Source organism: Ranitomeya variabilis, chromosome 1 (assembly GCF_051348905.1).
Source record: "Ranitomeya variabilis isolate aRanVar5 chromosome 1, aRanVar5.hap1, whole genome shotgun sequence".
Lineage (NCBI taxonomy): Eukaryota > Metazoa > Chordata > Amphibia > Anura > Dendrobatidae > Ranitomeya > Ranitomeya variabilis.
The window spans coordinates 781,099,156-781,113,862 of NC_135232.1; the positions used below are offsets into that span (position 1 = coordinate 781,099,156).

A 14,707-nucleotide genomic window follows, 5' to 3' on the forward strand; every position below is an offset into this window, starting at 1 on the left:
CTAGGAAGGATGGCCCCTTGACTAGAAGGTCGTCTAAATATGGCAACACGATCATGCTCCGATAGTGAAGAATGGCTATGACAGCTGCCATGACCTTCATGAACACTCTGGGAGCTGTTGCTAGGCCGAAGGGCAAATCTGTGAACTGGAAATGTTCCTCGCATACAGCGAAGTGCAGGAAGTTCTGGTGAGGGAGAAAAACAGGAAATGGAAATAAGCATCCTGAATGTCGATGGATACTAGGAACTCCCCCCTTCTCCATCGAGGTGATGACCGAGCGGAAGGATTCCATCCTGAAGTGCCGGACCTTGACAAACTTGTTTAGACGTTTCAGGTGCAGGATGGGACGTGCCGCTCTGTCCTTCTTTGGAACCACAAATGGGTTCGAGTACAACCCCTTGGACCTCTCGTTTTCTGGAACTGGAGTAATGACCCCGTTGTGGCGTAGCGAATCAATAGCTCGGTAAAAGGACCATGCCCGCGCCTCTATTTTGGGATGACGAGAGGGGAAGAACCTTTCCAGAGGATGAGAAAAAAATTCCATTTTGTATCCGGAGGACGCCAGGTCCCTGACCCATTTGTCGTGAATGACAGAGAGCCAGGCCTGACAAAACAAAAGTAGGCGACCGCCTACTTTGCTGGTGTCGACCGGATAATGCCACGAGTCATTGCACCAAAAATCTATGGAGCCCTTAGATCTGGACGGTTAGGGACAGCCTTTCCACGACTGGTTGGGCCTATACGAAACTTGGGGACCCCTGTCCTTACGCGGAGAGCGCCCCGCTCCGAAAGAGGCGGTCATAGTGGACCAGCCCGATTGCTGCAAAAGGACCGGAAACTAGTCTGTTGATGATGCCAAAAGGGTAGCCTGGTCTTTTGCTGGGGAAGGAACTTTTCCCTCCTTTCAGAGATAAGTTGATCCAGCTTCCCTCCAAATAAACGACCGCTCTGGTAGGACAGAGTTTATGGACTTCTTAGACGCAGAGTCCGCTCGCCACTTCCTGAGCCACAGTGCCCTTCTGATGGCATTTGAGGCTGCCAGTGGGAGTGGCAGTTAGCCGCCTCCAGAGAGGCATGCACCAAATAGTCCCCGGCCAGAGAAATCTGACTAGCCTGATCCGCTGCCTCTAAGGGGAAGGTTGCTGTCCTGAATGGTTTTAGTCAGGGTATCCGCCCAGGAGACCATCGCTTTACCTACTCATGCTGCAGCAAAAGATGGGGATAGTGCAGAGCTTGAGGCTTCAAAAACTGATCGAGCAAGATTCTCTATCCGATGGTCTGTGGAATTTTTGATCGAGGATCCATCTGGCAAGGAAAGACAAGATACAGGAGGATCCACAGGATGGGACACGGCCCATTCCTTCCGCAGATCAGATGAAAAAGGGTATCTCGCCTATGTCTCGAAACTCGGGGTGATTGGCAAACACCCTATTAGGAGGTTTAGTCCTCTTGAAGGACACTCTGTGATCCGGGGCAGAGATAGCGTCCTCGTCAACCTTTAAAGTCTGGTTTACGGCCTCAATGAGAGTATCTACCATCGCCTGATAGTCCGGCGAGTCTCGGTCCAGAGACCTGTCAGACTCGTACTCAAAAGTCTTGGTCGCTGTGAACCCCTGGTGAGGGGGAGCGATAAATGGAACTCACAGATGCCGAGGCGCAAGAGTGCCCAGGAGACGTGCTATGGGTCCGTTTTCTAGATGCCTGTGTATTATGTGACTGAGAATGGCCCCTGCTGGCCGACGGTTCCCGTATCGTAGAGGAACCTTCTAACGCAGGCAGACTGATGCCCCTACCCGTGGAGGGATCTTGGAGGAACTCAATCGCTTTAGCCAGTGAAGCCATGGACTGTGACAGTGACAAGGCCTACTCAGGGGTGCTAGGTACACTGGGTTCGGTAAGGGCAGAGGGCTCCCGAGCGCATTCGGGATCACAGGCCCTACAGAATGGCGTACTCTGTCCCCTGGGCAACGAAGTCTGGCAGGTGGTACATGAGGTGAAAAACACTGTTTTGTTAACCTTCTTGGATGTCTTACATGACATGGTGTAGATGTCTCACTGCTAATATGTCTCAATAGGGAGTATTGCCAGAGAATTACTGCAGAGAAAGGCCAATACCTGTATTGCAGCTCAGGACTTACCCAGGTCCTGTGTCCCTGCAAGGACGGTCCTCCCGGTGCTCTGCGCTCCACTGAACAGTGCTGGAGAAAGGATGTCTGCAGGGGGTGCTCACGGAGAAAAAACGCCGCAGTCACTCCAGATCACTCCAGAGTCCCACCTATGTGCAGAAATACAGCTGAAGATCCACCGGTGTGGAAAGATGGCTGCCGAGAATCTCAGGAGGCGTTCTCGGCCGGAACGAGAAGCGCCAAGAACGTGGGCGGAGCCACAAAAATGACGCAAGCTGGTGAGCATGGCTTCTGGATTGCGGCCTAGCCTGGACCGAAGCCTGGGAGTTAATTCCTGGCACCGGCTGGAGCGCACCCCGAGGACCGTGGAATGGAGCGTGGGACTACCTGGACCCCCTGCCGCACCTGACCCAGGCACTCACTGATCCGGCTTCACTCCACCGATGATCTAACAATGGGAACCGCAGGGTTCCCCACTCTGCCGGCAGGTCAGGTGCTGCATGGACGGTGCAGCGAACACCATCCATCCACCATCCCGTTGTTAGGGAGGTGGAGAGGGACCGTCCGCCACTTTCCATCACCACTTTCTATCTGTTTATGCAGTGGGGGCAGCACGGATGCCATCAGCGCCTCTGTACATCCTAGAGGTTCATTCACCCAGGATGGGACAGGGCTATTGTCTGGCTGTAAGTCTGGTTGCAGAAGGGGGTACATGGAGGCGACACTCCATGTTCCCGTCTGATGTTGGTGCGGGGAGATCCGTGCCCTGATGGGACCCGTCACCCCTAAAATCAGCTCAGACATGGCTTTCAACGGTGCAGGAGGGGATACGTGGAGGCGACACTCAATGTTCCCGCCTTTTGTTGGTTTGGGGAGATCGGGCCCCTGATGGGATCCGTCGCCCCTGTAATCCATTAACAGGAATAAAAATTAAAAAATTGTGGTCTGAAGACCAGACCCATGTGCCTCCTACAGACACTAAGCATTAACTGGTTCGGGCTGGAGCCAATGGTAGGTGTATACTGCAGAGAAGGAGCTAATTTTTTATATTCACTTAGTGTCAGCCTCCTAGTGGCAGCAGCATACACCCATGGTACTGTGTACCTCAATGAGGCGAAGGAGAAAAATAATGATTACTAAACCAAAAGCAAGTGGAATGAAGCAGAAGTATTAGAACATTCTAATGAGGCAGTTGAACTTCCCCATTTATGGTAGGTGATATCACAGCTAACCCTGCTCTCTTCAAAATGACCTTTGCACATGCTCATTAGATGCTTCAATACAAATGTAAGGTCTTAGTCTATTGCTGCTTATGTACATGTGCGGTTTCCTGAAACGACAGGAAGTTACAGTCTATCAGAAAGCAATTGCGTCTGATAGCAGATATATAAGTAGAAATTCAGCGCCTATACAGCCCAAGACTCATGGTTCTGCTCCACTACTTTCCTGTACGTGCTGTGTATCATCAATGGATCTAGCATATGACACCCCTGCATTTAGCAGTTAAAGCTACAGAAAATCAGCAGAGCACACCACAATAACAAATGGGGCACAATTATAACTTCATGTAGCTTTTTCCAAATTCTAGGCTACAATGGTGGCTATCTACAGCTCTTTGTTGTTGGGCTGACAATGAATGACTAGGAACAGCTCTTACCCCAGCTGTCCTGCTCTAGTAGTAATTTGCTCAAGCTGCTACAACGCAATTGTGTGAATATTAATACACTACTGGATTGTTATTTATGCAATTTTCTGAAAATAATGATGCCATGTTCCGTTAATATTACAGACTAGGGATAGCACTAGTACCCTGCATTTGTATGATCTTGCACATGTGCATCAAAAGTTTGTATTACACCAAGAGGTTAGGAAATAATTAAAGGTTACTATGATACCCTGCCATCCATTTGTGCACTCAGTAATATTGCGGACCTCTACTAGAGCTGCAGTGCAATGTGACAGAGGAGACATTGGACTCAGCCCCACACTATGAATTGATCGTTCCATGCTTTGTCCTCCCCCCCCCCCTTCCCGAACAAAGATGCAGTACTGCACATAAAATTACCCCAGTTACCGAATTTCACTGTGGGGGCACCTACCAGTCGGCTGAGTGCAGCCCTCCCTTTTCCTTCATAGCAGACTTCTTTCCCAACTGTAGAAACTCTGGTAATACACAAGAGTCTGTCTGCAATATGGGTAAGACATCATCAGAAGTGCTTTAGTGCACTTCAAAAATAGCATCTACCGATCTTCTGCTTCAATCTGACGGGCACCATGTGCATCTGGAGAGGATCTTAGGCTATGTGCACACGATGCGGATTTAGTGTGGATCTGCAGCGGATTTTTCCGAGCAGAAACGCTGCAGATCCACATTGTGATTTACAGGACAATGTAAATCAATGGGAAAAAAAAAAGCTGTGCCGATGGTGTGGAAAAATCCAGGCGGAAACACTGCGGATTTAAAAGAAGTGTCTGCAGCGTTTCTGCACCCTTCCATTAAAGAAATCCGCACTGGTAAAAACCGCAGAAAATCCGCACAAAATCCGCGGCAAATCTGCACCTGCGGTTTCTTCCAGGAGATGCTGATTTTGCGCAGAAAATTCTGCACCCCATTCCGCAACGTGTGCACATAGCCTTATAGTAGACACCTAGTATGTTCTGCATCTGCTGTTTGCAAGATTTTTTTTCTTAAAGGGAATCTGTCAGCAGGATTGTGCTCAGTAACCTACAGACAGTGTCAGGTCGGCGCCATTATACTGATTAAAATGATACCTGGTGATGAAATCCGTCTTGTGCTTCTTTCTTAATCCTTATTTTCAGTCTGTAGTTAATGATATACTCGTGCCCTAAGGCAGGCCTGGGGGGGTTCCAGCATGTGATGCTCTGATTAGATATTCACAATGCAGACTGCTGACAGGTCACTGCTCCCTCACTGACCTGCCCCCTAGTTTGCATAATGAATATACTAATGTGTGTATTTGAAAAAATAGAATTAGACCTACCAGTAATTCGGTTTCATGCCTTCCACGACAGCATAGGAGGTTGTCTCCATTTCCTAATGGGGTATAGGAAGCACAAGAGGTTAAAAACCCCTCCCACCTCCCATTAACCAGTGACTTACAACTAACACCATAGCACCGGTTACCTTTAGGTTCTCAGAAATTAATCCAAGAATGTCGGGAGGGAATTAGTGCTGTCATGGAAGGCTCCTAGAAACCGAATTACCGGTAGGTCTAATTCTATTTTCTCTAGTAGCCTTCCACAACAGCATAGGAGGAATACCAACCAATTCTGTATTAGGGGGGACCACAGCCTGGAGAACTTTCCGGCCAAAGACTAGATCCCGATTGGACCAGAAGTCCAATCTGTAATGCTTGGTAAAGGTATGTAAAGAAGACCAAGTTGTGGCCCTGCAAATCTGCTCGGTAGACGCGCCAGCCCTGTCAGCCCAGGAGACTGAGGTGGATCTGGTAGAGTGAGCTTTCAAACCTGCAGGTGCCGTCATGTTCTGGGCTAGGTATGTTTCAGTTATAGCCCTTTTTATCCAGTTGGCAATACTTTTTGCTACTTTCTTGCCTTTATTTTGACCGAACAAATGTACAAAGAGGTTTTGGTCAGTTCTGAAGGATTTGGACTGCACCAAGTAGTGGACGACTATGCGTCGGACGGCCAAAGTGTGGTATTTTTCTTCCTTTACATTCGCCGGGTTTTGGCAGAATGATGGTAGGACTATGTCCTGTGAACGATGAAAGTTCGATATCACTTTTGGAAGACGAGTCCAGACGAAATATAATAGAGTCATCTGTGATGTTTAGGTAAGGCTCTCTAATCGATAGAGACTGCAATTCCCCTACTCGCCTTGCTGTAGATATGGCAACCAAGAATGTTGTTTTATATGATAGGAGTTGAGGGGTACAAGAGGACAGGGGTTCAAATGGAGGCCCTGTGAGGCCTCTAAGAACCAAATTTAAGTCCCAGGATGGGACAATGATCTGTCTTTTGGGATGAATTCTAAGTGCCGAAACCATGAACCTTTTTATCCACCGATGATTTGCCAGATCTTGGTCGAAGACAGAGCTTAGAGCAGATACCTGAACCTTTAGAGTGCTTGGTTTGAGCCCCAATTCCAACCCTTTTTGCAAAAAGTCTAATATTTGAGATATATCTGGGTGGAAGGGGTCAGGTGAATTAGGATGACACCACGAAGCGAACTTTTTCCAAATTTTGCTATATATAGCATTGGTAACAGGCTTTCTGGATTTTTGCAATGTAGAGATCACTGATTCTGAGAGCCCCCTGGCTCGTAATACATGGGCTTCAGCAGCAAGGGAGCTAGGCTCAGCCTCCGGGGATTTAGGTGATGAAGGGGCCCCTGCAGAAGAAGGTCTTCTGTCAGTGGTAAGAAAACCGGTCCGTCTACCTGAAGATCTATGATGAGATGGTACCAGCTCCTTTTTGGCCATACTGGGGATACCAGGATAGTTGTAACCTGGTCGTCTCAAATTTTTGGAAGGGTTTTTGCTAGCAATGGTATTGGGGGAAAAGCATAAGCTAGCTGAAACTTCCATGTGTGAGCAAAAGCCTCTACTGCCCCGGAAGCGTCCTTGGGATTCAGGGAGAAGTAGCGTTTACCTGTGCAATCTGGCTTGAGGCCAGTAGGTCCACCTCGGGTAGACCCCACTTGTCTGTCAACATGTTGAAGGCGCTCTTTTTCAGGCTCCACTATCCTGCCTGGATGTCCTGACGACTTAGAAGGTCTGCCTGTGTGTTTACGGACCCCTTTAAGTGTACCGCTGTTTGAGAGAGGAGATGCTTCTCGGCCCAGCAGAAAATTCTGTTTGAGATTCCTCTCAGACTGTTGAACTTCGGGCTTCCCTGGTGCTTGAGGTGGGCTACCGTAGTCATATTGTCTGAGTAAACCCTGTCACGATGACCTGAGGACTAGATTGTTTGCTGCCAGAAGAGCATTCTCCACTGCTTTTAACTCCCCGAAGTTGGAAGACTTGGTGCTCTCCTGTTGACTCCAGAGTCCCTGGAACGGAACATATGATACCACAGCCCCCAGCCTCTTCGGCTGGCATCTGCTATTACCATCACCAGGGGGGTTTGTATCCAGACTACCCCTTTGCATAGGTTTGTCTGATTTAGCCACCAATTTAGGGAGACATTTACTCTCCCTGTAGTTTGTATTCTTCTGTTTAAAGAGTTTGGGTTCCCATTCCAGTTTTCCAAAATGTGAGCCTGCAGAATTCTGGAATGGGCTTGAGCCCAAGACACAGATTGTATGCAGGCCATCATAGACCCCAGAAGAGACATGGCCGTCCGTATGGTAGGTGACCTCTGCTTCTTGAAGTCCAGGACCTTGGCTACCAGATTGTGGCGATGGTCCTCTGGTACAAAAAATTTCTGATTCACTGAGTCTAGGAGGATTCCCAAAAATCTTATAGTCCTTGACGGCTGGAGTTGGGATTTTTTTAGGTTGGGAAACCAGCCCAGATTTTGTAGAATGTCCATAGTTCTGTACACCTAATGTCTGAGGATCTCGGCGGAAGGACCAATAATTAGCAGGTCGTCCAGATAGGGCACAATAGCGATACCCTGCCCTCGTATGTGTGATACCGCTACCGCCATGATTCTGGAGAAGACCCTTGGGGCCAAAGAGATCCCGAAGGGAAGTACTTTGTATTGGAAATGCAATATTCTCTGATCTACGCGAACCGCAAACCTCAGGTACTTTCGGTGTTGAGGGTGTATAGGAATATGGAAGTAGGCGTTCCTGAGGTCTATAGTCGCCATAAAGGACTCTGGGCCTATTAATGGAATAGCTGATTTTATGGACTCCATCTTGAATTTGCGGTAATTGATGTAGTGATGGAGGGCCTTCAGATTTATTATGATCCGGGCCTGACCCGAAGGCTTTTTTACCATAAAGATACGGGAATAATGACCTCTTCCCTGATCGCTCACTGGAATGGTGGATATTGCATTTAGAGTCACTAGCTCCTGCAGCCCTGCTAACATTAAGGTCTGAGCTTCCCGAGATGGAGGAGGGGTGACTCTGAAGACCCCGGGGGGGAAGGATTCGAATTCAATCAGGAGACCCTTCTGAATGACATTTAGAACCCAGTGGCTGTTGGAAATGGACTGCCAACTGTGGATGAATTTTGAGAGTCTTCCCCCACCGGGTCGGAGTCATTGTTTTTCTTGCTGTGGCTGCTGGGGAACAAGGATATTCTTGGGTTTCCCCTTGGCATAGCTCCATCTCCCAGTTTTTCCTTTCCCCCTGGCTTGGGTGGGCTGAGATTGGCAGGGCCGAAAAAAACGCTTCCTAGGTAGTCTCTGCTCAGGAAGGGCTCTTTTCCCATCTGTGGCCTTCTCCAGGATGTCATCTAGGGCTGGCCCAAACACATACTTGCCCTTAAATGGGATGGAGCACAGCTTTATTTTTGAGGTTATGTCTCCACTCCACATTTTGAGACAGAGTGCCCTTCTGGTTGAATTAGTCTGGACCAGAGATCTAGCAGCGATACAGATTGAGTCCATAGAGGAATCCGCCAGGAACCCGGTCGCTTTCTGGAGAATGGGCAAAGAGTCTAACACCTCACCTTTTGAAGTTCCTTGAAAGATGTGGTTCTCTAATTCTTCCAACCAACGGAAGAGGACCTGGCTACACATGTGGATGCAATATTAGATCTCAGGGCCGAGGAGGAGGTTTCCCAGGATTTCTTAAGAAGACTCTCGATCTTCCTATCTAAGGGATCTTTTAATTGGGAGGAGTCTTCAAAAGGCAAGGCGGTCTTCTTTGCCACCTGAACATCCACCTTAGGGATACCCCATTTAACTAGATCTTCCTCAAGGGGAAACCTGTGTTTGAAGTCTGGGGGAGTGGTCAGACGCTTTTCTGGAAGCTCCCATTCCTGGTTAATCATATCCACAATACTTTTGTGTACGGGAAAGCCAATTTATCAGCCTGTAACCCAAAAAGTTCATCCTGCTTAGATTGAGCGACGGGTTCATCCTGTAACCCCATAGTACTTCGCACAGCATGCACCAATTCTTCAATATGCTCTGAAGAGAAAAGATATTTCCTGACCTCAGGATTTTTATGAGGTATAGAGCTTTCCCATTCAAATGATGACTTACAGGAGCCATCTGACTGAGTCAGAAAGTTCTGCCTGAAACTTCCTTTTTTGTGGAGTGACGGGCCAGGTGAGGCTGGCAGTGGGGGAGGGGTAAGTGTGGCTAGTGAGGTTTGAACCTCCTGCTTGACTAGCGCACGTATCTCCTCTATTAATGAGGGATGCTCCGCTCTGACCACTTTGTCTGTACAAGATTTGCAAAGTTTTTTCTCCCATTTTAGTGGTATCTTCAGGTTACAGATAGCGCATTTGCATCTACTGGAGGTTTTATGGGCAGACTTGTCTCCCTGAAAATAGAGGGAGAGAAGAATAAGTAGGGGGGCTAAAACCCATAACCTCAGAAAAAAATGACCCATCCCTGCCACACTTACTGGGGCTTGGGGAGCGCTAAGCTCTGCAGACGCAGGGCAGGGCATACTCTCCATGCTGTAGGATCAGTCTTACCTGGGAGACGTCTTCTGGCAGCCTTATATGCGTATAAGGCTGCCCCCAGCGCTAGCAAATTGCCTCCCCCTCTGGAGTCCAAAGCAGGCGTGATTTCAGCGTGCTTTCAGCGCTCCCTGTATTCCGGGAGCTGCGTGCGTTCCACTGTTGGAACACAAGACCCGGAAGTGAAGCGCCAGCAACTACGCAACTTCCGGGTCCCGAACAGCACAGGAGGAGGAGACGCCTGAGAGCTCAGGGAGGCCTCCGGGACGGGGATCACCGTCCCGCTTTACCCCCGCAAGGGGACGCAGGTGGGCCGGGAACGGACCCAGAATCCGCAAGGAGACAAGAGCAGAAAGGCAGAGGAAGGTGAGGCCCTCGACCACCACTGCCCGGCAAAGCATACTAAACAGGTACCACTGCCGAAGCCAGCCACGCAGCGTACCAGGAACCTCTCCATGCCCCATGGGGGACAGGAAAGACACTGGTTAATGGGAGGTGGGAGGGTGTTTAACCTCTTGTGCTTCTTTTCCCCCATTAGGGAATGGAGACAACCTCCTATGCTGTTGTGGAAGGCTACTAGAGAAAAAAGTGTCACTTCATCAAAATGGCAGCGCCTGTGCACTATCACTTGTCAGTTAGTGCCTATTATATTGCTGTGTTGAAAAGAAAAAAAAAAATCACCATCATTTTATTCAGTATTACGGCGCTAACTGTTGTGAATTCCGTTCTGGAGCTCCCTCCTGTGGTTGCTAATGGTATTTTTGTGAGTTCTGCCCTTGGGCTCCCTCTGGTGGTTTCAAGTGGAACTGCTGCTCCTTTAGGTAGCTGTAGCAGCTGCCTTCACTGATCGCCTTGCCTGGGTTTGTTATTTAAACCTGCTCTGGGCTTTAGTTCATGCCAGCTGTCAATGTTCTTGGTTGGATTTGGTTCTCTCCTTGGATTTCTCATATGGCCTGTCCTTGTCAGCAAAAGATAAGTTTTTGCTAGTTCTTGTTTGTCCATTTGCTTTGGACTCTATTGCTTTGCAAACATGTCTCTTTTTGTCCAGGTTGTCACTATGTCATATTCAGGCTAGCTGGAAGCTCTGGGGAAACAGATTTGCCCCTCCACACCGTGTGTCGGTGTGGAGTTCATTTTTGTAAACTCTGCGTGGATTTTTGTCGTTTTTAATACTGACCGCACAGTATCCTTTTCTCTCTGTCTATCAAGTTTAGTATTGGCCTCCTTTGCTTAAATGTGATTTCATTTCTGTGTACGTCATTTCCCTCTCCACTCACAGTCAATATTTGTGGGGGGCTATCTTTCCTTTTGGGGGTTTTCTCTGAGGCAAGATAGCTTTCTATTTCCTTCTCTAGGGGTAGTTAGTTCTTAGGCTGTGAAGAGGTGTCTAGGGAGAGTCAGGAACATCCCACGGCTATTACTAGTGTTGTTGTTAGGATTAGGGACTGCGGTCAGTAGAGATACCACCTCCTCAGAGCTCGTCCCATGTTGCGTTTTAGCCACCAGGTTATATCAGTGTGGCCTCTTAACCACCAGGTCATAACAGCTAACCTGACACTGTCTGTAGGTTACAGAGCACAATCCTGCTGACAGGCTCCCTTTAAAGCTACATCGCACCAGCAGTGGCGATCAACACAACCGTCAACAAAGCTGTAAATTCTTCTTCCATATAAGCACATTCTTGTTCTCGCTGATGATCATTTTATTCAGCATCAGAAGCCGTATAATATGTAAAGCAGTCAATGACTGCAAACATGGAAAACACTGATTTATATTGAAAAAAAAGATTATTGACAATACCTTGCTGCCGCGAACATTTCTTGTCCACTATTTTGGTCTCTGGCCCTCGCCCAAGTAATACTGGCTCCGCATGAGGCAATTTGATTCTGCATGATGCATTTTCCTTATTTACTAACCAGCAGTCAAGCATCGTATTTTGGAAAAAAATGAAAAATTCAATGGGAAAAATTGCTGCTGCAAAAAAAAAAAAAAAAAAACAAGAAAATTACAAGACGGATCGATTGAGCATTTACAGATGAAAAGAAATTGGAGCCTCAAAATCCTAGCAACAAGAATAATTAATATACTATCCATTCCTGTTATGTCACAACCAACATAAGACAAGTCTAAGCATTGCTTCAGCGGGCAGTAAGGGTAATATGCTCTGGCATTTCTCTCCTATAGATGCTATGAATGTATTCAATATACTCGAGTGGCCTATCCTTTATACACAACCCATATGGCAAATATATCAGAGAAGTGGTATTCAATCCACTAATGTTTCACTTTATGGATGCACAGGTATTGGTACTAGTGATATACCCACAATCAGGCAATTCCCTTGCCAATTAATCCAATGTATTGGGACTATATGCATACGATATTCAGTGTGCCCTTATGGATCACTTCCTAATAAAAGTTATTAATCACTTTACTGAAATCTCAAGACTTCAGATTAATTGAATGATTCACACTACATTCACACGGTATTTTTGGTCTAAGTGATATCACTAAATTGTAGGATTGCTACTTCCAATAGGGGGCACTAGACTTTAAGTCCTCTTCCTCTCTGAAGAGACAATGCATATTTATTGTCTCAGAGGAGCATGCAAGGCGTTTACGTCTCCTCATACTGGCATGCCAGACCTGGCTTGTCACTCTCCACAAGGAGAAACCTTACCCCTTACATCCCAGTCTTAGGGTACTGTCACACCGTGCAATTTTCGTCGCTACGACGGCACGATACGTGACGTCGCAGCGTCGTATAAGTATCGCTCCAGCGTCGTAGACTGCGGTCACACTTTGCAATCACGGCGCTGGAGCGATGCAGAGGTTCGCTGGTAACCAAGGTAAACATCGGGTTACTAAGCGCAGGGCCGCGCTTAGTAACCCGATGTTTACCGTGGTTACCAGCGTAAAAGTAAAAAAAAAAAAAACCGTACATGCTCACCATCTGATGTCCGTCAGGTCCCTTGCCGTCTGCTTCCCTCTCTGACTGAGTGCAGCCGTACAGTGAGAGCAGAGCGCAGCGGTGACGTCACCGCTGTGATCTGCTCTCACTTTCCGGCCGGCGCTCACAGTCAGAGCGGGAAGCAGACTGCAAGGGACCTGACGGACATCAGATGGTGAGCATGTACGGTTTGTTTTTTTTTACTTTTACGCTGCTAACCACGGTAAACATCGGGTTACTAAGCGCGGCCCTGCGCTTAGTAACCCGATGTTTACCCTGGTTACCAGCGAACGCATCGCTGGATCGGTGTCACGCACAACGATCCAGCGATGACAGCGGGAGATCCAGCGACGAAAGAAAGTTTCAAACGATCTGCTACGACGTACGATTCTCAGCAGGGTCCCTGATCGCTGCTGCGTGTCAGACACTGCGATATCGTAACGATATCGCTAGAACGTCACGAATCGTACCGTCGTAGCGATCAAAATTGCACTGTGTGACAGTACCCTTAGCGTCTCACGTAGCCAAATAAGATCTCATACTTTGCACTGACGAGGGGCAATACTCCGAAACAATGTGACTGCAAATTGGGATTCTGGTTTGGCTATTATCCTAAGTCATATTGCAAGACTCATTAAAGGGTCAATATTGACTTAAAACAGGTGGCACTAGAGTTCAAGTCCTCTCTTGAGATCTCTGGAGATCCATCTCTAGGTTAAATGTGTTCCAGCCTTTGAGGAAAGAAACACTCGCAGAAATATGGACTTCACACGAATAACCCGATCTCAGGTACTAGTCCCCTAGTAGTGAATATCTCTTCAAAATCACTAGGGATAGCTGAATACCAATTATTACAAAAGGGTTTGTCCTTCTGCCCAAGGTATAGGATGAACACATTTAACCTTGAGATGGATCTCCAGAGATTCTATAGATTACTTAGACTGAAGTTACATTTTTCTGAATCTGAAATGGCTACCTCAGGTACCACCACACCATCGCGGAAACCCTTGACCGCTAAGAGTTTAGGCTTGAGGAACAAAAGTAACTACAAACCCCCTAGAGGCTCACATGCCCTTGAAACTTTTATCACATTTGTGGATAACTCCTTCCATAAACTTAGACAAGATTTAGATAGAGGTAGACTACATGTCCCCACAAACCTCACTTCTCTTGACCAACAAGCCCTGAACTCATTACAAGAAAACAAAGACGTAATAATAAAACCGGTTGACAAGGGTGGGGCAATAGTGGTACTTGATAAAACCAACTATAGACAAGAAGTTCTTCGCCAATTAGGGGATACATCCATTTATATGCCCCTCCAAAAGAGACCCAACCAATGCCATTCGAATTTTCATTCAGGATAGACTTACTAAGTACACTAACCTTGGTATCTTAGACCAAATAACATGTGAGTATTTGACAAAACAATCCCCTATTACTCCCGTATTCTATATACTCCCCAAAATACATAAGTGCTTGGACAACCCACCAGGGAGACCGATTATAGCTTCCACCGAATCTATACTCTCACCAATTTCAAAATTCTTAGAAAAAATATTAACACCACGCATAAAACAAAAAGCGTCTTTTTTACTAGATACAGGGGCCTTTTTATATCTGATTGATAATTTGGGTACAATCCCCAGAGAAAAATATCTAGTAACGTTTGATGTGAAGGACCTGTACACATCTATACCACACTTGGAAGGCATTAAATCGGTATGGGGCCTGCTCTCATCCAGACATGGACCCTGAACAAATCAACTTATGCTGTGACCTCTTCTCCATTATCCTCACTAGGAATTTTTTCCTCTTTGAGGGCACATTCTATCTGCAGATACGAGGCACAGCTATGGGCTCAAACGCTGCACCTCCGTACGCCAACTGCTACATGGCGGACTATGAGGAGAGCATAATATACGCCAATAACCTCTACCGCACTCACGCATCGGTGTGGAGGAGGTACATCGATGATATATTGTGCATTTGCCACGGTTCCTTAGAATCACTGAATACCTTTTTGGACTTTCTGAAAACATCTTGGCCTGGATTTCACCATG

The 14,707-nt window shown here is 47.3% G+C and overlaps 1 protein-coding gene across 5 annotated transcripts in view; it reads right to left on the reverse strand.

Moving 5' to 3' along the window:
- The window catches only part of APTX (aprataxin), a 104,173-nt gene that overhangs the window by 77,814 nt on the left and 11,652 nt on the right, over positions 1-14,707 (reverse strand). For 4 of the 5 annotated variants that reach the window (XM_077272553.1, XM_077272558.1, XM_077272541.1 and 1 more), the window contains exon 2: positions 11,495-11,668. In XM_077272553.1, the coding sequence (XP_077128668.1) occupies positions 11,495-11,624 (130 nt within the window). In that variant the 5' untranslated portion in view covers positions 11,625-11,668. The remainder of the gene's footprint in view (positions 1-11,494; positions 11,669-14,707) is intronic. The other variant, XM_077272550.1, reaches the window with a different exon arrangement.